Raw genomic sequence first — 22,226 nt, forward strand, 5'->3', positions numbered from 1 at the left:
TCTTGAAGTGACAGTTATTCTCCTGTTTGGCACCCAACTACTTTGAACATACAGAAGTGAATCTAATGCTACAGTTTAACCTCGGCTTCATATATTTAACAATCTACGTGGAGAAGCATTACTCACCAGTATAAACGCCTCATTAAACCTGTGACACAATTAGGACACAAGCCAAGGTATGCTGGGAGCCGCTGACTTGTTACATCAAAATTAGATACTTCACCAAAGGAAATTTGATATTAACCACATGACAGTTTTTAGATTTGAGGATGGTCCATTTCCAGTGGCGGGCCGTACATTTTCTACCTAGGCCTTCAATGTCGTCTTACTACAGCTGAACAACCTGATGTAAGATTAGTTCACCATGTATTTATGTATGTACATGTGTATATATCAGATAACCTATCTATCTCTCCCCCACCCCAGTCTACGAGTACCTAGGGTACACATCCTGGTTACCATATTCTGGTCCCCAGGACTCTCCCAGATCCTCAAGTAGACCTCAAAACAGCGCTCGAGTCTGCTCTATATACAACGGTGCTCTGTGACGTCACTAGCGACGTCACAGCACAGAACCAGAACGCTGCGTTGTGAGAGCCAATCAGCGCTGAGCTGCTCCGCTGTTGGATCTAATTGGCTGCTGCTGCTCCCGTGACGCTGGATGCGGAAGTCATTCACACCGGGGCGCTAGGTGTTACGACGTGTGTGGCATTTCCACAAGAAGTATAACGTAGAAAATTAGTTAATTATTCCGTGGCGGATGGCGGAAAATATTTTTCCACGGAGCAAAGTAACGGAGATAAGCCACGCCCCCTCAACGACGCGTATGACGGGGTTAAACCACAAACAGTCGGACTCGTAAACTCACGCGAGTAAGCGCTGTCAGTTCTGTTTGTGACAGGTTTCACACACATGCTGACCAGTGGATCGCCAGGACCTTTCCAGGACTTTAAACCAAATGTCCATGATTAAACATTTTGTGAAAACTCTGTGTATACATGAAAAAGTGAGAAGATATAGTGTGTATGTACCTCTTTCCCGCTTGTGACGGGCTTTGTAGCGTCGGCGTCGGTCTTAAAGTTCGTCTTGAGAATGGCGTTATAAATATATCCTCGACCAAATCGATGTCTTCTCCTCCTTCTGCCATTGTGGGTTGAAAAAACAGCTTAGTAGTACGCGAATGAATTCGTTTATCAAATTCTAGTTCTGAGGTTCTGCATTTACCTGCTCATAGGACCCGCCTCTCAATATTGGTAATCCAATCAAAAGACGTGCACGCACTACGCCTGCTAGCTGGCTCCTGTGCCGGTTCCGGGGCCAGCTAGCAGGCCTACAATAGCCAACTCTAAAGCTGATTGGTTGACCCTCAATTTTCATTTCCATTCACTTTAAGCTACAAGCCGCCCATATGATTCTGAAGGCCTGAGGGCAGATTTTAGACCCCTGGCAACACATGATGGCTGAATATGATTGGATAAAAGATCTAACATAAAGACCAGCCCTCCAAATCTGGGGCTGGAAGCAGTGCAACCAAGAGGAAAGCTATGAAATAAAGAGTATAACTCTTACTCTGGGGAATAATTTTATACATATTTGTGGGAAAATATATTGAAAAAAAATTATATTCTGATGATGTTTAGGCCAGCAGAGAAGGCCTTGCTGGCCCTGACGGCCCACCACTGTCCATTTCCAGTCTTACCTACTGGAACTCTATTTTTCTGGGAAATGACAGGATGTGGGTTATAGAGAGTGTGACGCATGGGAGCAGAGGGTCGGGAGGGAAGACAAGAAGAACAGGGATCGATTTTGGCTCGACCAACATGAATCAAAGTCAGATCTGTGCAAACATGACTAAGGACTTTATTAACCAAATCATTTCCCCCATAATATCCACAAATAAAAGTGATCTCTTTATATATATTCACATTGTATAATTTCATAGTGTGACAAAAATTCTCTTTTTTTTGGATATCCAGCCATTCCTATTAATTGTCATTTGATCAGTCGCCATGCAGTCGTCAGAAAGGTTGAAAAACATTACGGTTGGTCAGCATTGGCGGTCGTGTCCGGCGTCACTCCTCTTCTCCTCTATTGGCTCCTTGTAGTGCTAAAAACCTCCTCGGTTACCCAATCACAGATTTCATCACACTGCGACAATAAAACAAAATAAATTAAGAAAGCAATGTTCTCCTGCAGAGTGCTCCAGAGTCCTCCTCCTCCTCCATTTCCCTTCTTCTTCTTGTTTTTTTATTGGTTTTTTTTACATTTTGTTTTTATATAATAATAATAGTAATAATAATAATGACTATAATTGTCCTTAATATAAATTCAATAGTATTTTTTTCTCTTTCTCAAATTTTCAATAAATCATTTTGGCAATCCTCATATGTTTTCACATTAGAATAAAAGAATACTCAAGTAGAAAATAAAAACTGAGAGAAAATTCATCAGAAGAGGAGCGAAGGTGTCAGAGAATGAAAAGTGTGAAAGCAACAGAGAAGAGCGAGAGAGGAAAGAAAGAGAAGAGTGAAAGAAAGAAAGACAGACTCAAAGAAAAGCATCCACTTCAGACGCATGTCGGTAACATCTCTATATACAACAATTTCTGTTGTGGTAAACTGTCCATCTCGGCCTGTGGTCTGTCTCTTGTCCGGTGTGCTTCCGAGTGTTATACCAGAGTGTAGGACTTGGCATAGGGGTTGTTGCTCTGTTTCAGGTGTCCTCTGGAGTCCAGCAGGGACTCCTGGGAAGTGCTGAGCTTGGCAGCCTGTGCTTGACCTAGGTCTCCCGAGGAGGAGGCCTCTGCCCGGACCTCACCCCGGGCCTCTCCCCTCTCCCGGATATCCCTGTGGGGTAGGGTGGAGGCAGTACCTGGCTGCCACTGCTGCACCTCCCTGGGCGACGGCACTTCCATGGGGGTGGGTTCCATTGGTGGAGGCCTCTTCAGGGTACGGCTCCGCTGCGGTTCCAAGCAGGTCTGGCCCATTGCTCCTCCTCCACCTCCTCTTGTCTCCCCTGTAGCACCAACTCCACTTGCTCCTCCTCCTCCTCCACTGCTGCTGCTGCCGCTTCCACTGCTGCTGCTGACCCCTCCACCTCTGGCTGCCAGTGGCACGCCACGATTCAACAGGAAGTCCATACGAAGGTAAGGCGGCAAGTGGACCAGCTCTCCTCCTGGGTGAAGGAGACCAACAGGTGACCATTAAGGTTCAGTGCAATTACAGTTCGTCTCTATGCACAATGAGATTCTGTTTTGTGGTTGGACAAAAACGAAAATAATTAACAACAGCGTTGATTGATTTCTTTGGCCACTTGGGGGCAACGGAGATGTCACCTTATTTAGCTAGAAGGAATGGCTGTGATTGGTCATTACAGATCGTTTGAATGCGGATCATTCTGGCAAACAGTTGCTCATTTACACATCCAGCAGACTCATAGACCTGAACATGTAAGAGTGCATCCTTTTAGCTCTGTTTTTGGTCCCCACCAACTCCTGAGAGAAACATCGGCCTCTAGCTGCTAAAAACACCTCGATTTCACCAGCTAGTCACAAACTATATCTGTCTGCTGTTAGGTGCTGGGCAGTTTAATCTATTTAGCTGAACACTTTTAAGAGCAGAGGCAGACAAACAAGAAAGTTCAGTGGGTCCTAAAACCAAAACAATAAGCTGAAACACATCATCAATTGTTTACACCGTATACACATATTGATTAGTGCAGCTTTAAGCTATTCATGTGAAACATTATATAATAAAAAAATGTATCATGTGTGTCATTTTTCTCTTTCCCCACAGATTTGTTCCATTTGTGTAAGTATTTAAAAACAAAACAAAGAGTGACTTCATATTATCAAACAGTATATTTTTAGACAACAGAGGCCTCACCTCCCCCTGTTGCTGTTTGCAAAATTGGTCTGCTTGATTCCATGGTTATATTCGCCAGAGTCTCGCCCCCACAGACTCTGTGGGACCCCCGCTGTGTACGGTGTGTGCTCCTCACCAGGTCTGAGTTTCTCCACAGACTCCATTTATATTATTCCTTCATCTCTGTTTAAATTAACTGCATTGAGAGTTGAAAATCCATATTTGACTCAGTCACACTGCTCACCTCGGGCCATTCGGCGATTATGATTCGCAAAACTATTATTTTAATGTAATACCAATTTTCCACCGAGTGTGAATCTATTTGATTTAACAGTTGCTATCAGGAAAAATGTGCAGAACTTAATGTAATAGGGAGCTGAGCATAACAATGTAACAAGTTATCTTTGCTATTATTTTCAGGGACGGATGCAAGGATTAAGTTCCTAATGTGAAGTTCCTTAAATTCCTTATGTGAAGAAGATGAATGATGGATTTTGTCTATATATCATATATACATTATTGCTTGCATATGGGCGTATAAAACACCCTTTTCTGCAAGTTAAGTTGACTTGTAGGAGAGGAAGAACTGGAGTGTCATTAGGAAACAGAATAACTTAATACCCCTGTAGCACCATAAACCAGGTCAGATTTCATACACGAACTGAGTGACGAAACCCGATTATAAGCCATCTCTTCAATCTTTAAGTAATTGTTTGAAGCATTAGATAAGAGGTAGAGATAGAGAGGGAGAGACATTTTAAATTTGGTTTGGAAAATTCATGGTACCTCTCCTGCTATTGTATCCCTTTTGCTTTTGCTGATTGGATTACATATTTAATGGAACAAATGCGTGCCTCCCAAAAGGGTGTTGGGTTGCCAGATCTGAGCTGAGGATCTGTCCGTATTGTTTCGTGGCTGCGGAAGTGTTCATCTTCACATTCGTCTGTCAGAGGCCCAGAGATCAACAAGCGCTTACAGGCGTACCATTCATCGCTAAAACCACACGCTCTCTCTCCCACACGTCAGCCGACAGGCTCACATGGGCATAGCATACCCTCAAGTATGTACGCCCACGAGCGTCTGCACATTCCCTCCCACAAGCGACCTTGGAGAATGGCTATCTGGGTTCATCGGGAGAATTAATAATTTACTGTGTTTTATAATAAGCCAAATTAGTGCCAGCAAAGATGATGAATGGCCCGGATTGCTAATTGAATTATTAAATGTAGATTGAAGTGTTTCTGCGGGAGCTCATTAGAAATGTAGTTTTAAAATTCATCAGCCAGTAAATTGCTGATTGTACAGTAATGGGACAATATGTGGAGCCAAACAGCAAGTTTCACCAAGTCGTTAATCGGTGTGAGTGCATGTTGCATCTTCAGCTAAATCCGGACTGTTGTGACAAGTGATGTTTTAATATTCCCTGATCTTGTTTGTGTGTGTGTTATTCAGACACACAACAACATATTTACAGGCCTATCATAAGAAGCCCTGTAATCACTGACACAGCTGGACACTTGTGAGCAAAGTGCCGAGGAACAAGCTGTTATGGGACACAGACCCCATGGATTTACTCTTATTCAATTCAATTCAGTTTATTTGTATAGCCCAATTTCACAAATTACAAATTTGTCTCGGAGTGCTTTACAATCTGTACACATAGACATAAACCTCACATCGGACCAGGAAAACTCCCAAATAACCCTTCAGGGGAAAAGAAAAAGGAAGAAACCTGGAGGAGAGCAACAGAGGAGGATCCCTCTCCTAGGATGGACAGATGCAATAGATGTAATGTGTACAGAAGGACAGATTTAGAGTTAAAATACATTCAATGAATATGACAGAGTGTATGAATAGTTCATAGTAGGCATATTCCACGATGGAGACCTCCACGATCCATCAGGCAGATGGCGGTGGGGAGGAGGAGTGGGAGTCTCAACAGGACAGTGGCGTAGTCATGAGCAGGAATTCCACGACCCCAGACATCCATCAGGCAGATAGGATCTATGCCGTCTCATAGGGTCGTCGACCCCCATGGGAAAAAAAGTCAAAACTTCCGGGAGAAAGCAGAGTTAATGCGTAACGTGATTGAGAGATGAAAATTCATCCTTAAGGAGAGAAAAAGAGGAGATAGGTACTCAGTGCATCCTAAAACGTCCCCGGCAGCTATAAGCCTGCAGCATATCAAGGGGCTGGACCAGGGCAAACCTGATTCAGCCCTAACTATAAGCTCTGTCAAAGAGGAAGGTCTTAAGTCTACTCTTAACGAGGTGACTGTGTCTGCCTGACTGAAATTGGAAGCTGGTTCCATAAAGAGGAGCTTGATAACTAAAGGCTCTGGCTCCCATTCTACTTTTTAAGACTCTAGGAACTACAAGTAGTCCCGCATTTAGTGAGCGTAGCTTCTCTGGTGGCAATATGGTACAACAAGCTCCTTAAGATATGATGGAGCATCACCAATCAAGGCTTTGTAGGTTAAGAGAAGAATTTTAAAAGTGATTCTTGATTTTACTGGGAGCCAGTGCAGAGCAGCTAGTGCAGGAGTGATGTGATCTCTTTTCTTAGTTTTAGTGAGAACACGAGCTGCAGCATTCTGGATCAACTGGAGGGACCTAAGAGATTTATTAGAGCAGCCTGCTAATAAGGAGTTGCAGTAATCCAGTCTCGAGTAACGAACGCGCGTGAACCAATTTTTCTGCATCTTTTGAGACAAGATGTGCCTGATTTTTGAAATATTACGTAGATGAAAGAATGCAGTCCTTGAGATTTGCGGAGTTAAAGGACAAGTCCCGATCAAAGATAACGCCAAGATTCTTTACAGTGGTGTTGGATGCCAGGGCAATGCCGTCTACAGAATCCACATCACCAGATAATTGATCTCTGAGGTGCTCAGGGCCGATTAAAATTACTTCGGTCTCTCTGAGTTTAACATCAAGAAGTTGCAGGTCATCCATGTTTTTATGTCTTTAAGACATGCTTGAATTTTACAGAGTTGGTTGCTCTCCTCTGGTTTTATCGATAAATATAGTTGAGTGTCATCTGCATAACAATGAAAGTTTATGGAGTGTTTCCTGATAATATTGCCCAAAGGAAGCATGTATAAGGTAAATAAAATTGGTCCAAGCACAGAACCTTGTGGAACTCCGTGATTAACGTTGGTGGTTATCGTTTACAAATACAAACTGAGATCGATCTGATAAATAAGATTTAAACCAAATTAGTGCCGTGCCTGAAATGCCAATCGACTGCTCCAGTCTCTGTAACAGGATGTCATGGTCAATGGTGTCGAATGCAGCACTAAGGTCTAACAAGACCAGGACAGAGAGAGTCCTTTATCTGCTGCCATTAAGAGGTCATTTGTAATTTTCACCAGTGCCGTCTCGGTGCTGTGGTGTTTTCTAAATCCTGATTGAAATTTCTCAAATAAACTATTATGATGTAGAAAGTCGCACAACTGATTTGCGACCACTTTCTCAAGGATCTTGGAGAGGAAGGAGGTTAGAGATCGGTCTGTAGTTAGCCAATACCTCTGGATCCAGAGTGGGCTTCTTCAGGAGAGGTTTAATAACAGCCACCTTGAAGGAGTGTGGTCATTAGCCTGTTAGCAGAGACACATTGATAATATCTAATAGAGAGCCGCCAATTAAAGGCAAAACGCTTAAGCCAGCCGCCGGGGATGGGGGGAGAGACAGAGAGAGACGAAGTAGAAACCGTTGAAAATAATTGGTCACGGTTGATAGGAGAAAATCCTCCCAAATATACACCAGGGCATACAGCGGTTTCCCCCATTCCACTTGAGGACAGATTGGCACTGGTTATGGGCAAGAGATTATTAATCTTGTCCCTAATAGTTAAAATCTTTTCATTAAAGAAGTTCATATGAGGCTCTGAAGAGGAAGAGCCCCAATATATAAACTGTTACTCTCATAATAACACGTTTTTCAGGTGGTCGCGTGGAGATGAGATGAGAAAGCCGAACGAGAAAGTGCTTTTGACTGTGCCGACGGAAGGTGAGGTCGATCCAGGTCAGTCACATGTAACAGAGACGGAGGCGAGTTGAAGCTGGGTCATTCACCAGCTGTCAGTCAAACTGCTCCACAACGGGTCTGAGTTGCAATAGATTAATACTGTAATACCCTTGACTTAGAATCAACAAGTTACTTCTACTAAAGATTATGGAGGTGAAAAGTGATTTCAAATATGAGGTAAAAAATCAAAAAGTAGACGGACTCTATTACTCCTACTTTTGTGTGCTTTTGGTCTGGGACTGTTTGTATGCCCTCTTTTTTTCCAATTGAGGTCATCTTGAAGATGCACTCAATATCTCTACATGACTGTTGGGTCAAATGACTGTCTGTAATGTTTCCTTATATCATATCAATGCCCACTGTTTTGAAATGAAGTGTTGAAAAATCACTAATGGGCATTAAATGTGTGTTTCCACGGTTTCTACATACTGGCTATTTAGTCTGACCATGGCAACATTCGTTAACAAGAAAATAAACATCCAACCTTTTCACATGCAGAATAAAACAGCTTTTTTTACTCTCTTAAGCTCTTCAGCACCTGTGATTAAAATATTACGAGTAAATCCAGCTGGCCCTTGCAGTATCTGGGTACTTATGAATTGTTACAGTCGCTGCAGGCCTCTCGGAAAACCAGAATCCAATTATTTGACAGTTTATTGACCCTAGAGTCAGCTGAAATACATAACATTTTACACAGCTAAAAAAGATTTAAAATGCTAATAGTCTCCAGTTCTCCACATATATAAACAGACTCACTCGCAACAGAATAAATATGCTTTCAACTTTCCTGCTCGAACCAAACTTTTCTATGAGTGCATTGAATGTTTTTTGTGCAACGTCAAAACAGTCGAGGAAACTAGAGGCAACGCAGCTTGATTCTTTTGCCTATAATGTATCCCCAAAGTAACTGACACCACGGCACTCTGCGATGCCACACTAGCCAAAGTGTCTGGTATTACACTGGACTCCACTGTGGCGCCGAAGTGGTGTTTTGTACCAAGTGACAATAGCGTCAGAAACGGTTGACAGATGGCCTTTAGTTGCCCTCTCTCTCTTCCCAGTCAACTTGTGACATGAGTCTGATGTCCCGTGAACAAGCGTTCAAAACAGAATGAGGCCTGAAACTTAAGAAGCAGATCTAATGGCCTCAACCCTTGTCTGATCAAACTGTATTGTGTACACAAACACACACACACACACACACACACACACACACACACAGATCTATAATTTTGATCCTCGGACGGGACACCTCCAACAACGCAAATTATCAGGCATCTCAGACACACTGTGACATGACAGCGGATGAGATGACGAATGGTCTGTGTACATGTGTCTGTGTCTCTGAATGTCTGTGCCTGTGTGTGGTCTGCAGCTCTTCGGCGCGGCGTTACTGCCAGAACTTGTAATTGATCTGCAGCGCTACCCGGCGGAGCAGAGGGTCACGTAAGGTGAGACTATAAACTCAGCGGGCTTCCTCAAACTACAAATGTATTGAAGACTCTTGAGACAGAGCCTTCGTGTACTTTCAAAAAATAACCCCACTTACTGGCAACAACAGTTTTCTGTTTTCTTAGAATTAATAGGTTTGCCAGGGTGCTTTTGGAAGAACTTAATCTCAGAATTCTTGCTCAGAATGTGTGATGAGACTCTTCAAGTTGGAGAGCGACAAGGAGCTACGGCCACAGAAGGCCTAGAAAAAAGGTGGAACACTTCCACTCAGATTCTTGTGCAATGTGTAAAGCTTTAAAGTTATTATTCTGTATGTAACAGCAGTCTGGAGATTGAAAACTGATTAAATATATGAATATGAATTAAAACAAAACGTGGACTTGGTGGCCATCGACAGTGTCTAGTAACTAAACTACTACAAAGTGATTCCAGCTAGTTTAAAAATGTGTTACACGAAAGAAAATTAAGGGAAAGTCATAGACGGCTAATACATTATTGAAATTGATTCACTTTCCAAGTGTGTCCCTGTTTTAATTGTTCACTAATGTCAACATTCATAAACTATTATTGTTTGCAAAAGTTTTTCCCAAGAATTCGCTTGAGGGCTAATCTATTAATTTCTCTCTCGTCCTCCACCTCCTCATACCTCAAATGAGAAAGGTGTGAGTGAAGGCAAATAGACCTTTGACGAAGCGTTGGAATGGAAATGATTGCAGAAGAAATACACGGCCGAGTGAGTCGTGTGGTAACCGCCTCTCCCTCACCAGGTCTGTGTGCCTTGGGCACGGCCATGGTCATGACCCGGCTGACATCCTGAGGTTTGGGCGGTGAAGCGGTAAAGCGGCAGATGCCCGACTCAGACGGCGTGCTGGAGGTCACGCTGTCGGTATAGTCGTTGGTCCCGGCTGTCATCTGTTCGGATGAGGTGTCGGATATGAAGCACTCGGTGATGGTGAACTTGGCGTGGCGGAGCTGCTCTTCCATCTTGGCGTGCTCGTAGGCTCTGGCCAACTCCTCGTAGGTGGAGGACGCGCTCTCAGTTGAGACCATGCTGCTCCGTGCCCGATCTGAGAAACAGACGTACGCGTCATGATGCACACGTTTAATTCGCTTGGACTGCAGCGCTTGCTAAAACACAGCTGACATTTTACTTTATCTATATGGTGTTTCGATATGGTTTAATACCGTAAAGGGATGGATCCAAAAGTATGGGAGAGAAAAAGAGTCACACCTGGAGGCCTCAGGAAAGAATACGCCCCAAAATTGCATTTTTAAATGGAAAAATCTACGGCCAATGTGTTTTGGATTGCACAGAACCTCGTGTGGCAGTCATGCAGATCATTGTCACACTTGACAATGTCACAAAAGCAACATGATTTCCATCACACACAACTGTCTAACCGGAATTATTCATAAAAAATAAAAAAAACGCTGTGACGGCCACCCTGCTCTACTCTACCTGTGTCCTGTGAGGGGCTGACACTGTAGCTGTCGCTCTCCTTGTCCACAGATCCGGTGGCGCGTGGCGTAGGCAACCTCCAGTCAGTGGTGAGGGTGTGTGAGGAGCTGGTGGGGTGCGGCCGGTTCAGGGTCCACTGGCTGGCGTAGCGGCTCCGTGCCGCGACAGGACCAGCTTTGGCAGTGCGTCTGGCAGTGGGATCTGGTGAGGAGGGAACAGGATGAATTGTGGGTGAACGGTGCTAAAAACGACATTTTTCAGTTTAATGAATATCAGTCTAAGTCCTGTGACACAACATTAACTCGCATTTTTACTATTTAAAACAACTCTGTTTGTCTGGGATCTAGCTCAAAGTTCAAGTCTGAGAACCTTTTTTCTATGAATAAATTGTTATTAGTGTTTGAATAAAAGAGAAAAAAATTACTACTTTCATAAGCAATGAGAGTCGATGTGTACCTGGGATTGGATAGTATAAACTGTTTTAATCAAAGTGATTAGAGTGAGAATTGAATTAGTCTTTGGGAGGGAATTGTATTTAAAAAATTGCGCAGAATAAAAATGGCATCTTTAGGGATGGCATGATTATTACATTACATTATTACATTACATGTCATTTAGCAGACGCTTTTATCCAAAGCGATTTACAATAAGTGCATTTCAACCTAGAGTACAAACTAAGAACAACAAGAATACAGGAAGTAACATTTCCTCAACATAGTCGAACTACAAAAGTACCATAAGTAAGTGCTATTTAAGTGCCACTGAAGTGCTAATCTGTGTTTTAATCCAGATATAGTCGGAAAAGGTGTGTTTTCAGTCTCCGGCGGAAGATGTAGAGACTTGATCAAACACACAAGCACAATTTGTCCTCCAGCAGCTTGCGCCCACCTTCAGTTGAAAGACAAATTTATTTCTCTATTTTGGATTATTCATACGGCTCATATGCAAACAGCTGTTTCGATGTGGCTCATCAGGAACCAAAAACTACATGATTCATAGCTGAAACAAGATAATACATGTATTTCCTGTTGTGCTGTGATACAAATCTACAGTTCAATCCTTCAGCGAACGCAGAACATTACCATCCCACAGCTCCCTGTAAGGACATTATCATCCATCTTAAGCTCTCACTGTCTCCATATAGACATAAATAGTGTCATATTCAGCCCGACCCAGACAGGCTGCTGCTCTGTGCACCGCTGGGCCACATCAGAGTGAGACCCTTTGGAAAAGGCCAGACAGTAATCCTATCAGCGGGGAATGGAGGGATGAAATGATGGAGATGTTGGCCCCAAAAAAAGGGATGAGTCAGCGAAGTGGGTTCACGCCCCCACTGGCCAGGTTAAACGAACCAATCACACGCTGGTGTTTAAATGCCCGTGTGTCACTCCATGGCCCTGTGCATGTGTTTATATTATACATTGCCAAGTGTGTGTATGTGTGTGTTACAGGTCAAACTGTTGGTGATGGCAGATAATCAACTGAAAAAGCATGCTATGCTAATTAGTGAAGTGATATTTAGCAAATTATCGAACAAATATGTTGGAAACTTTCTGTAAAATTAGACACAGAATTATCATCTTAACCCTTGTGTTGCCTTCGGGTCAATTTGACCCGATTCAATGTTTCACCCTCCTGTCGCCTTCGGGTCAATATGACCCGATTCAATGTTTAACCCTCCTGTTACCTTTATATTTACTAACATATTTTACCCTTGAGGTCAATATGACCCCAGCTATTAAAATCTCCAGAAAATTATTAGAATTAATATTGTTTTCCAAGTTTAAGTGTGAGGTACTTTATGTTTGTTTGTTGACTCACGAAAGAACACCGACATTAAACATTGAATCGGGTCAAATTGACCCGAAGGCGACAGGAGGGTTAAATATTGAATCGGGTCAAAATGACCCGAAGGCAACACAAGGGTTAAACCATTCAAGATAACCTGCATTCAAGATAACCTGCTATGTGAAATTCACGATTACAAAAGTGAATGTTAGCCTCTTTGGGTTGGAAAAGGCCCACTTTCAACATCATCTGCACAACATAAATTCAGAGCGTCAGTAATCTGAGTGTGTACGTGTTTGTGTGAGTGTATGAGTGTGCATGTGTGCATTGAGGTCCAACTGGCCAGTTGGAGCACAGCAATCAGGTGAGGAGGTGTCAAGAGGAGGCTGGGAGATCGCTACTCTTCATCGGTTCTGCTTCAGCAGAGCTCAAACCCCAGAAGCCCCCGAGGCCCCTCTGCAGCACGGCTGCTCTGTCTTTGTGATCTCGCTGCTGGAAGGCGGCTCACATGCTGCATGAAGGCAGGCTACGAGTACGTTAAGACGAGGTAGAAAAGCTGTTGGCCTCGCGTGAAACTGAGATGAATGTGCAATGAAACGCAATTACCAGTGTCCATATGTTATTGGTGCTGAGGAAAAGTAATTATAAAGTGACATCCATCGATAAACATAAAACTACTGACTGCAGAGATAAACAATACAAAGACACTTTTACAACATTATAGTATTGTTAGTAACACTAAGACTCATATTAATATTAGTAGTAAAAGGAAATAAAGGTTGAACACTGACGGTGGTGGGACTCACTGGTTCCAGGCCTGGCATCGGACACGTCAACCAGTGGTCCAGTGGCCTGGGACAGAGACTGGTAGTGGACTGTGTGGGTCACTGTGGAGGACTTTTGCTTATTTGTATCCCCAAAGTCGTTGTCTGTCAACAGGACGGTGGACCTGTCATCTAAGAGATGAATCATAGGCAAAGAGGTTAGAGGCAGGAAGGAAGACAGAGAGAAAGACTATTACGTCAGCCATAAGTGTGATGGATATGGTGACTGAAGAGTAAAAGGTCTCTAATACACTTTGAGCGTCCTACCGATTGTCTCCATGGTGTCCCTCTCCTCGATAAGGAGCTGGGCTCTGGGGATGTCGATGTGCATTCTTAGTGTCTGCTGCTGCTTGTTCACTGTGTCTGGAGTCCGTGTGTTCTTACTGAGCAGAGGAATGATACAATTTCATTACTTTTCTGCTGCGTGGTTTTGCATTGTATCGCAGAAATGCTAATTCAATTCCATTTTAGTTGATAAGTATAGCTGCAAGAAGGCAAGAGGGACAGCATATTGTGAGTGCAATGTAATAGATTTGGACTGATAGGTACTGGAACTCTGGTCTACATTGTGATTTATGGTCGCTGCTAAAAATAAAACAAGAGGGCATAAATTAAAATTAAGCATACATACCTCATCAGCATTTCTGCCAGGCTTTTGGCATCTGTGAAGTCAGCAAAGAGCTAGTTAATACCATAATAGTAGCGTCCTAGTTTATAAACTACAGCCGTCGACATACTGTACAATCACAGATAATTCCACTTAGAAAAAGGCAACGGAGGCATTGTTCGAGAGTTGGAAAAATTCAAATGAATTACAAATATTTGTCCTGAAGAGACAAACTTTAGAGACAAGTTTATCTTCCATCGTGGTTTCACACAGTTTGACTGTAATGCAGTGAATTACACGGTGGCACTCATAGACTGGATGTGTGTCGGCAATTCAACCTGTATGGAAAGAGCATGCGTATGTGCTCGGGGACTAAATCACGTGTAGCTGCTTCTTGTATTAATAAATACTAAGTATTAATAAACATTAGGAAATGCAGGTAATCTCAAATAAACCGTAATTTGATCTGCATCCCACCTCTGAGTCTCTTGAGCCTCTGCTCCCTGCGCCTCCTCTTTAGCACCATGAGCATGATAAAGACCAGCACGGCCACCACGAGGACAGAGGTGATGGTCACCACCATCTTCAGACCTCCGCTGCCGGACATGTTGTCGGAGATGGGATCACCTGATTTCAGCAGGGGAGGGATGGTACCTAAGAAATAAAGACATTCAGATATTTATGAGTAATTAGCAAGACATCAAGAGCCTTTTCTTCACGTTCCTCTGTTTATGTCAAACATTTGCTCAGAACCAATTTTCTTTTTTCATTTTTAGAAATAACAATGTTGAATTACAGTGATGCCTGTCAGTGAAGGATATTAGAACAATCTGTTTCATTCAGCATAACCAAAGATTGTAGGAATGCAAAATGTAAAACAATTATACTTTGTGTATTGATTTTCCACATTTATCATTTTAATGTGCGGGGTATGTTTTAATCCTTGAACTCCAAACAATACAAATCCCTTAAACGGCATCTCTTCTAGCTGATCTACACATCTTAAAAAGCAAATCAGGCTGGTCAGAGAAAGATAAACACACTCACATGCAAATCAAGATTGGTCGGTGGAGCTGCTTTATTAATATTGTTTGATTGCTGTTGTTCAGACTTATTGGATCACTGCTAAGTGATCCTCATGACTTTCCTTTGTTCAACTTCACTGTGGTTTTTCTCCTCGGTAGTGACTCACCCTAAGTTGATCGTGGTGAATTTCCATTATCGGAATAATTGTGAAGAAGTGAAAAATGTAACAAACAGCAGATTCAATGTGTGTATTACGTATGTATGCAGAAGATGAAAGATGTCCAATTATTTTGTTCAGGGCAACATGAAGTTTTTTAAGTTTTCAGTTTGTGGGAGCCTGAATATGTGCTTTTAGTCTGCTGTGCTGAGTTGACAATAGCAAAAGCACATCAACTCACACACACCATGGTGACAGTCAGCTAACACATCTCGGAAAAATCCCTTTACATGAAATTAATGAATCGTCTGTAGTGTACCACAGAGCTCTCATCATCTAGTGTCCTTCCTTAAGGCTTAAACACTTCCTTTGTGTATGACTGACACAATCTGTAGCCCAAAGCAAATAAAGCTACACCGTGGCCCGCGGAGAATCTGAAGGCCGTCCCTGTTTAGCTTCTCAGCTGAGTCGTCTGAATACCTGTCAATTTGCACAAAGGCTGACAAAACGGTCTTAAATCACACACACACACAGACACACAAACACACACACACACTTAAAAACACATGCTGTAGCAGAACTGCAGAGTGGCACTTTATGCCGAAACAAAAGTTGTCCCCAATACTAAAGGGCGCTGAACTGTTTTAGATGGTTTTGTAGTGATATAAAAAAGAGAGTAATTTCTGTTTTATTTCTTCGTCTTCTGATTGTGTGTCTTGCTTCCAAACTGTGTTGGAGTGCTACTGTGACGCTCAGATAAAATCTGATGACACATAATGAAGAAGAAACAAGGCTGGCATCTTGTTCAGTTGGGTTTTATAGTGGTTCCATATCATTAGTGTTAAGAGTAATATAACTAGACTGACTTTTTTAAACGTTCTTAAATTCCCACACAGTTGCTACTTATACTTCCATTTCATCCTCATCCAATGATCCTCACTGTCTGTGCAACTCTGTAACAATCTGTTTCATCCAAACTCACTTCCGTCAGCATTGAGAGTAGCGAAGGTGATCCTCTTTTCTGCTGAGCCGGCGCTGTTGGTGACCTTCATCTGCAGTTCGTACCAGGTCGCCTCCTGCAAGTCATACAGGATGTAGCTCTTGGTCAGCGATGTGCGCTGGGCAGTGGTCCAGGTGGCCGAGTCCACTGCTCGGTACTCCAGGATGAAGGAAGTGATTGGACAGCCGCCGTTGTTCCAGCCAACCAGGTTGAGCCTGGCCCTGGTGGAGTTAATGCTGGTGAAGAGTTCATGTTCTTTGGCAAACTGCGGCTCTGAGGAGAAGATAGACAGTGCGGGTGAAACTGCAACTTTAAAAAACAAAGATCAACATTTACGTTTTAAGATCACAGTGGGGCTGAATGTCTCCCAGTCGACCAACAGGAACATTTTCATCAAGAAAGTCAGATAATAAATGAATACCAGTGAACCAGCCCTAAGGAATATGAGTTATAGAGGAGTATAACCACTTTTATCGCTGGAATTTGCCACTATTTTTTGAGTTAGTCAGTTATGAGTTTTTACGATCAATGAAAATAACATCGTGTCATGACATCAAATTTCAGTGGCTGAGAAATGAAATAATATTCTTTCTACCTCTGGAATTATTAGAGACTTTCACAATATGGCTTTGGGAACATGAATGAATCATCTTACACAACCTTATTTATCACAGCTGAGACAGAAAAAACAAAAAAACGTCACAGGCGCATTTTGTTCCCTACCTTTCCCATGGGTCTTAGCTTCAATGATCTCACTGATGCGCCCTGGCCCCACTGCATTCTGGGCCGTTAGGGTGAATTTGTACCAGGTGCCGCACTTCAGGTTCTCCAGACGGTACGAGCGTTCACTGGGGCTGATGGGAAAACTGCCCCACTGCTCACTGTTGTCCTCTGAGTACTGCAGGATGTAACCTGAGACAGAAGATTTGAAAGTAACTATACAGACAAATCGATTTCCACATTAATAAATGATATGTCTTGTCTTGTAGGTATTTTACTATTACCACTGGAAAAATCTTTCCATGAATGCACTTACATGTGAGTGCACCATTTCATTGTAAGTGGATGTAAGACAACATTTAGTTTGAAGACTAAAGAGAGTAACACAACTAAAAGTCTGCAGCCACACTTTGTGAGGCAGGAATTCACCAGGATATACAATTGTTGGATGTTGTACTGTGTATGATTGTGTATTATAAATAAACTTGATTTGATCAAATCCAACATCATGCACACACTGGCTATTTTAGACTTGTGGATACCGTTCAGATCAAAATCTGAATGGTAATGAGTGGATATTAATTTTTTCAATGTATTTATTCTATTTGACTTGAATAATATGGAAGGACATCATGATTGTGTCTGAAAACGACAACAATGGATACCTCAAATCAGTTAGTAACAACACTTAATTGTTTAAAAATGTGTTAAATGCATTCTCCGGATCAAGTCTGCCAACATGACTCTAGCTGAACTAACCATGGTATTAATTTACAATCTTTTACAGCTGCTAACAGGAATACAGTTATTAATATTACACAATTAAGTCAGATCCATCTTCAGGGCATCTTGAATGTTGTTATCGGGACAAAAGTCTAAAATTAACAATCGGGTGTGTATTTTGTTGATGGATGATGCTGCGAGCAGGGAAGCAATAAGAAATATCACAAAGAAGGCATCATGAGCAACTTTCACAGTGACTGCAATTCTAAAGGCAGGAGCAGATGATGAGGAGCAATGATGAATCACCACAAATAGCCTCACTGTGATTGCTCTTTCTTCAAGATGGAGCGCTTTAATCTCTCACTTATATGGACCTAATCTTCCCTGCTGCTTTTTAATCAAGCTTGTAGGAATCCAGTATTCAGGCCGAACCACCAAATAATGAAAATAGGGATGTTTGACCGGAGTAAAGGAGGATGTGACATTGGTTATCATAGGAAGCTGAAGGCAAGTGAATATTTTCAATGAACGGAGAAGGCATTTTGTTGAAGCATACTTGTGTACATTTGTGTGTGTGCACATTAATTTGTGATGATACTGGCCACTGCGCTGTGTGTGTGCGTGTGTGTTTGTGTGTCTACTGTGTCACACTCACCTCTGATGGAGCTCCCTCCGTTGTCTCCAGGTATCCATGACAATGTGATTGATGTGGTGGTAGTCTTGGTAACTGTAAGGCGCGGCTGATCAGGAGGGACTGAGGACAAACAGTGAACCGTGTGGTTAGTGTTCGTATTCAACTGCTTCGGGTCTTTCAGTATTGGGACACACTCCTGGACGAGGTGGAGTGACCATTTATTACCTTCGCATTGAAAATGCGGAAGGTTATGTTTTGATCGCCGTGTATTTATTTATTTATTTGTATGCGTGTTACTCGCATAACACAAAAAGTATTAAACCGAATCGCATGAAATTTGGTGGGATGATTGGTTATTATCCGGGGACCATTTGATTAGATTTTGGGATCAATCGGGTCAAAGATCAAGGTCAAGATCTTCTTTTTACCATAGCACGGTCAATTTGTATCCAATTGGCATGCAACTAATGCCAAAATGTTCATAATTCAATGCCCAATCTTGTGATATGCGAAGGTATGCGCTCTACCGAGTGCCCATTCTAGTTGAGGAAGTTTCGTTCACCATCTTTTGGTTTACTTTTGACCTCATATTTAAGGTTCTATTTGAAATAATAGAAGGGTAGAAAGCTTAGAGATATAATGGGCAAAGAAAGATCATGGAACCTAACAGCTGTTTAAGTTCAAAGCCCAATAACATGGAATTTCGGATGGGACCAATATACAGCAACTTTAGAATGAACCCTAGTAATAATTTTAGTCCCAAAAAAAAGTATTACGTATATTGCATCAGTTGCCTGAATTTTTAACATCAATAAAGACATTTTCCACCATAAACTATTGTGGAAAAATTAACGAGAATGCAGAAAATTATTAGTTTGATGCTCAAAAGGACCCCCAGAGTGTCTACTCCGTATTTCTCTCTTGAATCTTGGAACGAAACCCGATCCTCTCAAAATGCCAGCGTATGCATCATTATGGCTCCCATATGTGTCAGACTACTTGCCTTGGACCTGCAGGTTGAGTGTGATCTCATCTGAACCCCAGTTGTTGCTGGCCACACAGCTGTAGTTCCCAGAATCCTCTGCTTTCACCGTACGGATGATGAAGCTGCCGTTGCCATGGACACTACGACGACCATCCACAAGGACAGTTGTGGGAGTTCCATTGGTGCTGGAGACAGACGGGAACAATGCGTATTACTTAATGTCTCCAGGACATGATGAAAAGCAGCTATGTTGTTTGAAATGCTATCTTTGCTGAGCAGCACTACACGATTGTTTGAGTGTGACTTACTTTCCCTTGAGCCACTTAATGGTGGGAGGAGGGTCTCCGACAGCCTTGCATGGTAAAACAATGTCCTTCATCCAGGGAGTGGTCACTGTCCCATTGAAGGTCAAAATCCTGGCTGGAGCTAAAACACACACACACACATACAATAAGACAGTGGTTTACAAATTCCTTTGGTTCATACAAAAATACCTAATGTGATTGACACATTCTTGGTATCTGTTATCTGTTATTGTTGCCAGAAAGAGAACATAATATCATTGCATGTTCACGAATGAAAACATTCCAGTGACATCAGTGCAGTTATGAGCGACGAACTTTTAAGTATACTGGAAAAATTTACATGTTTCAGACAAAAGAAATCCTATTAAGCAAAACCATTTTATACGATTAAATAAAAATAAAAAGCTCTCTACTTATGAATAATAATGCTTTCGATGAAAATGACTGTATGACTCTGAACAACATCCAAGGCCGGCTGCGTTGGAGGGGTTTACCTTTAGCCAGAGGCTCCACTGTGATCTTCTCACTGTTGTTGCCGTGGCCAGCAGCCGTCACAGCCACCACCCAGATATTGTACTGCCTGTTTCGAGCCAGATTGGGGATCCTGTAGAAATAAGCATCTGGAGACGCCTCAAACTCGCTCATCACCTGTAAAGCGGAGGAGAGAGGAGAGATTAATGTATCATTGGGCAGCAGCAGTGAAGTCCAGAGGAATGCCATTTGCTTACACATGTTGGCTTTACATAAAATGCAGTTGGTCCGATTCAAAGCGTCACGTAGCAGCATGCCACGTCTTAAAGTTTGAGCTCCTTCCTGGACAGGCAATGATAAACAAACTTTTTTTTTTAAGAGCAGTGAATGTCTTTTGGTATACAAATGCGAATACCATGGGATGCAGGTTAGAGCAGAAGACGATGTATTTCCTGATGATGCCGTTGAGTTTGAGGGGAGGGAGCCAGGAGACAAACACCACAGAGCTGCTGGAGGCTGCAGCTTTAACCCCCGCTGGAGGACCAGGAACTGGGGATGAAGAGAGCCAAGACAAACATACTGAATATGAATGCATATGTAGTTTCAATACATCTTATTCTGTACGTATAAATCACACTGAAATACAGCGTGTGATTTATTATCAATGTAAAGCGTAAACAGATTAAATACCCATGGTTTATTTTATACTCTCGGAAAGATTAATGATGTTATAAGCGGTCAATAGACATTCCTCCACTACACTGCACCATGTTATATTGACTTTACTCTATTGTTTTTGTCCTACGTGTTTTTGAGTGACATGATTGACAAGTAAGAACTTAGATACATTTTAGGTTGAGTGTGCTGTTATGTCAGGTGATGCGTCATACCATCCTCTTTAGTGCGGACGTAGATCTGTTCACTGCGGACACCATCTCCAGCGTTGGTGAAGGCTAAGACCTGGATGCTGTAGTTGGTGTACTTCTCCAATCCGTCCAGCTCCAGAGACGGCTGATTGGTGGTCACATTCCTGATTTCTCCCAGTTCTGACACAGGATAGGAGAAACATGTATAAGTTATCCAAATATTAGTTACCTGCAATTAAATATCAACTTTTACTCCACAGAAAATACACTACCGTTCAAAAGTTTGGGGTCATTTAGAAATGTCTTTATTTTTCAAAGAAAAGCACTGTTTTTTCAAGAAAGATAACATTAATCAAAAATACACACTATACATTGTTAATGTGGTAAATGACTATTCTAGGTGGAAACGTCTGGTTTCTAATGAAATATCTCCATAGGTGTATAGAGGCCCATTTCCATCAACTATCACTCCAGTGTTCTAATAGTACATTGTGTTTGCTAATCGCCTTAGAAGACTAATATCTGATTAGAAAACCCTTGTGCAATTATGTTAGCACAGCTGAAAACAGTTATGCTGGTGATATAAACTATACAACTGGCCTTCCTTTGAGCTTGAAGTTTGAAGAACAAAATTAATACTTCAAATATTAATCATTATTTCTAACCTTGTCAATGTCTTGACTATATTTTCTATTCAATTTTCAATTCATTTGATAAATAAAAGTGAGTTTTCATGGAAGACACGAAATTGTCTGGATGACCCCAAACTTTTGAACGGTAGTGTATATGAGAGGCGCTCCTCTGCATAATTAAGTATTTTAAAAACAAAAATGATAAAAACAGGTATAACGAGATTGTACTTTTCATAACTACTCTGATGTCTCTCTCCCCATCTCTACTCCCTTATATCCTGTCACTCTGAGGCAATGGGCCTCACTGAGTTATTGCATTGTGAATTATTGATGGAGACCAGCTAGACTGCAGGTTTGGTTCGCTGCTTTAAAGAGTGTTATACGTTTACAGGAAGAGCCACACACATTCCCCCTGTGCAATGCAGACTTTATATTTCCACTGTTGTTCAGCACCATCTCATACTATCAATTGAAAAATCTGATGTTGTTCATCAAGTATGTAGATTAAAACGTCAATCAAAATTGTATATTAGTGCAAATAAGTTGCTGGAAATTACACACAAACGATAAAGTCAGATAAACAGGAGAATATGCTCCAATTGCTCCGCTAAGATCAACTTCTGTTTATCAGCAAATAACTGTTTATATCTAAAAATGGTGCTAATTCATATGAAGAACACACTATG

The 22,226-nt window shown here is 42.0% G+C and overlaps 1 protein-coding gene across 6 annotated transcripts in view; it reads right to left on the minus strand.

Moving 5' to 3' along the window:
* Window positions 1-1,838: 1,838 nt before the first annotated feature.
* The window catches only part of dscamb (Down syndrome cell adhesion molecule b), a 111,828-nt gene continuing 91,440 nt past the window's right edge, over window positions 1,839-22,226 (minus strand). The window contains exons 19-33 of one of the 6 annotated variants that reach the window (XM_056440580.1): window positions 20,933-21,088; window positions 20,452-20,591; window positions 20,066-20,219; window positions 19,575-19,692; window positions 19,285-19,451; window positions 18,303-18,401; window positions 16,928-17,116; window positions 16,187-16,477; window positions 14,499-14,675; window positions 14,046-14,076; window positions 13,682-13,797; window positions 13,382-13,546; window positions 10,803-11,003; window positions 10,108-10,410; window positions 1,839-3,174 (exon numbers count right to left, since the gene is read on the minus strand). In XM_056440580.1, coding sequence (XP_056296555.1) covers window positions 2,669-3,174; window positions 10,108-10,410; window positions 10,803-11,003; window positions 13,382-13,546; window positions 13,682-13,797; window positions 14,046-14,076; window positions 14,499-14,675; window positions 16,187-16,477; window positions 16,928-17,116; window positions 18,303-18,401; window positions 19,285-19,451; window positions 19,575-19,692; window positions 20,066-20,219; window positions 20,452-20,591; window positions 20,933-21,088 — 2,813 coding nt within the window. In that variant the 3' untranslated portion in view covers window positions 1,839-2,668. Of the gene's footprint in view, window positions 3,175-10,107; window positions 10,411-10,802; window positions 11,004-13,381; window positions 13,547-13,681; window positions 13,798-14,045; window positions 14,077-14,498; window positions 14,676-16,186; window positions 16,478-16,927; window positions 17,117-18,302; window positions 18,402-19,284; window positions 19,452-19,574; window positions 19,693-20,065; window positions 20,220-20,299; window positions 20,385-20,451; window positions 20,592-20,932; window positions 21,089-22,226 lie in introns of those variants that run through there. The other 5 variants (XM_056440581.1, XM_056440582.1, XM_056440584.1 and 2 more) reach the window with 5 other exon arrangements.

Source organism: Pseudoliparis swirei, chromosome 20, assembly GCF_029220125.1.
Source record: "Pseudoliparis swirei isolate HS2019 ecotype Mariana Trench chromosome 20, NWPU_hadal_v1, whole genome shotgun sequence".
In the NCBI taxonomy this organism is placed as follows: Eukaryota; Metazoa; Chordata; class Actinopteri; order Perciformes; family Liparidae; genus Pseudoliparis; species Pseudoliparis swirei.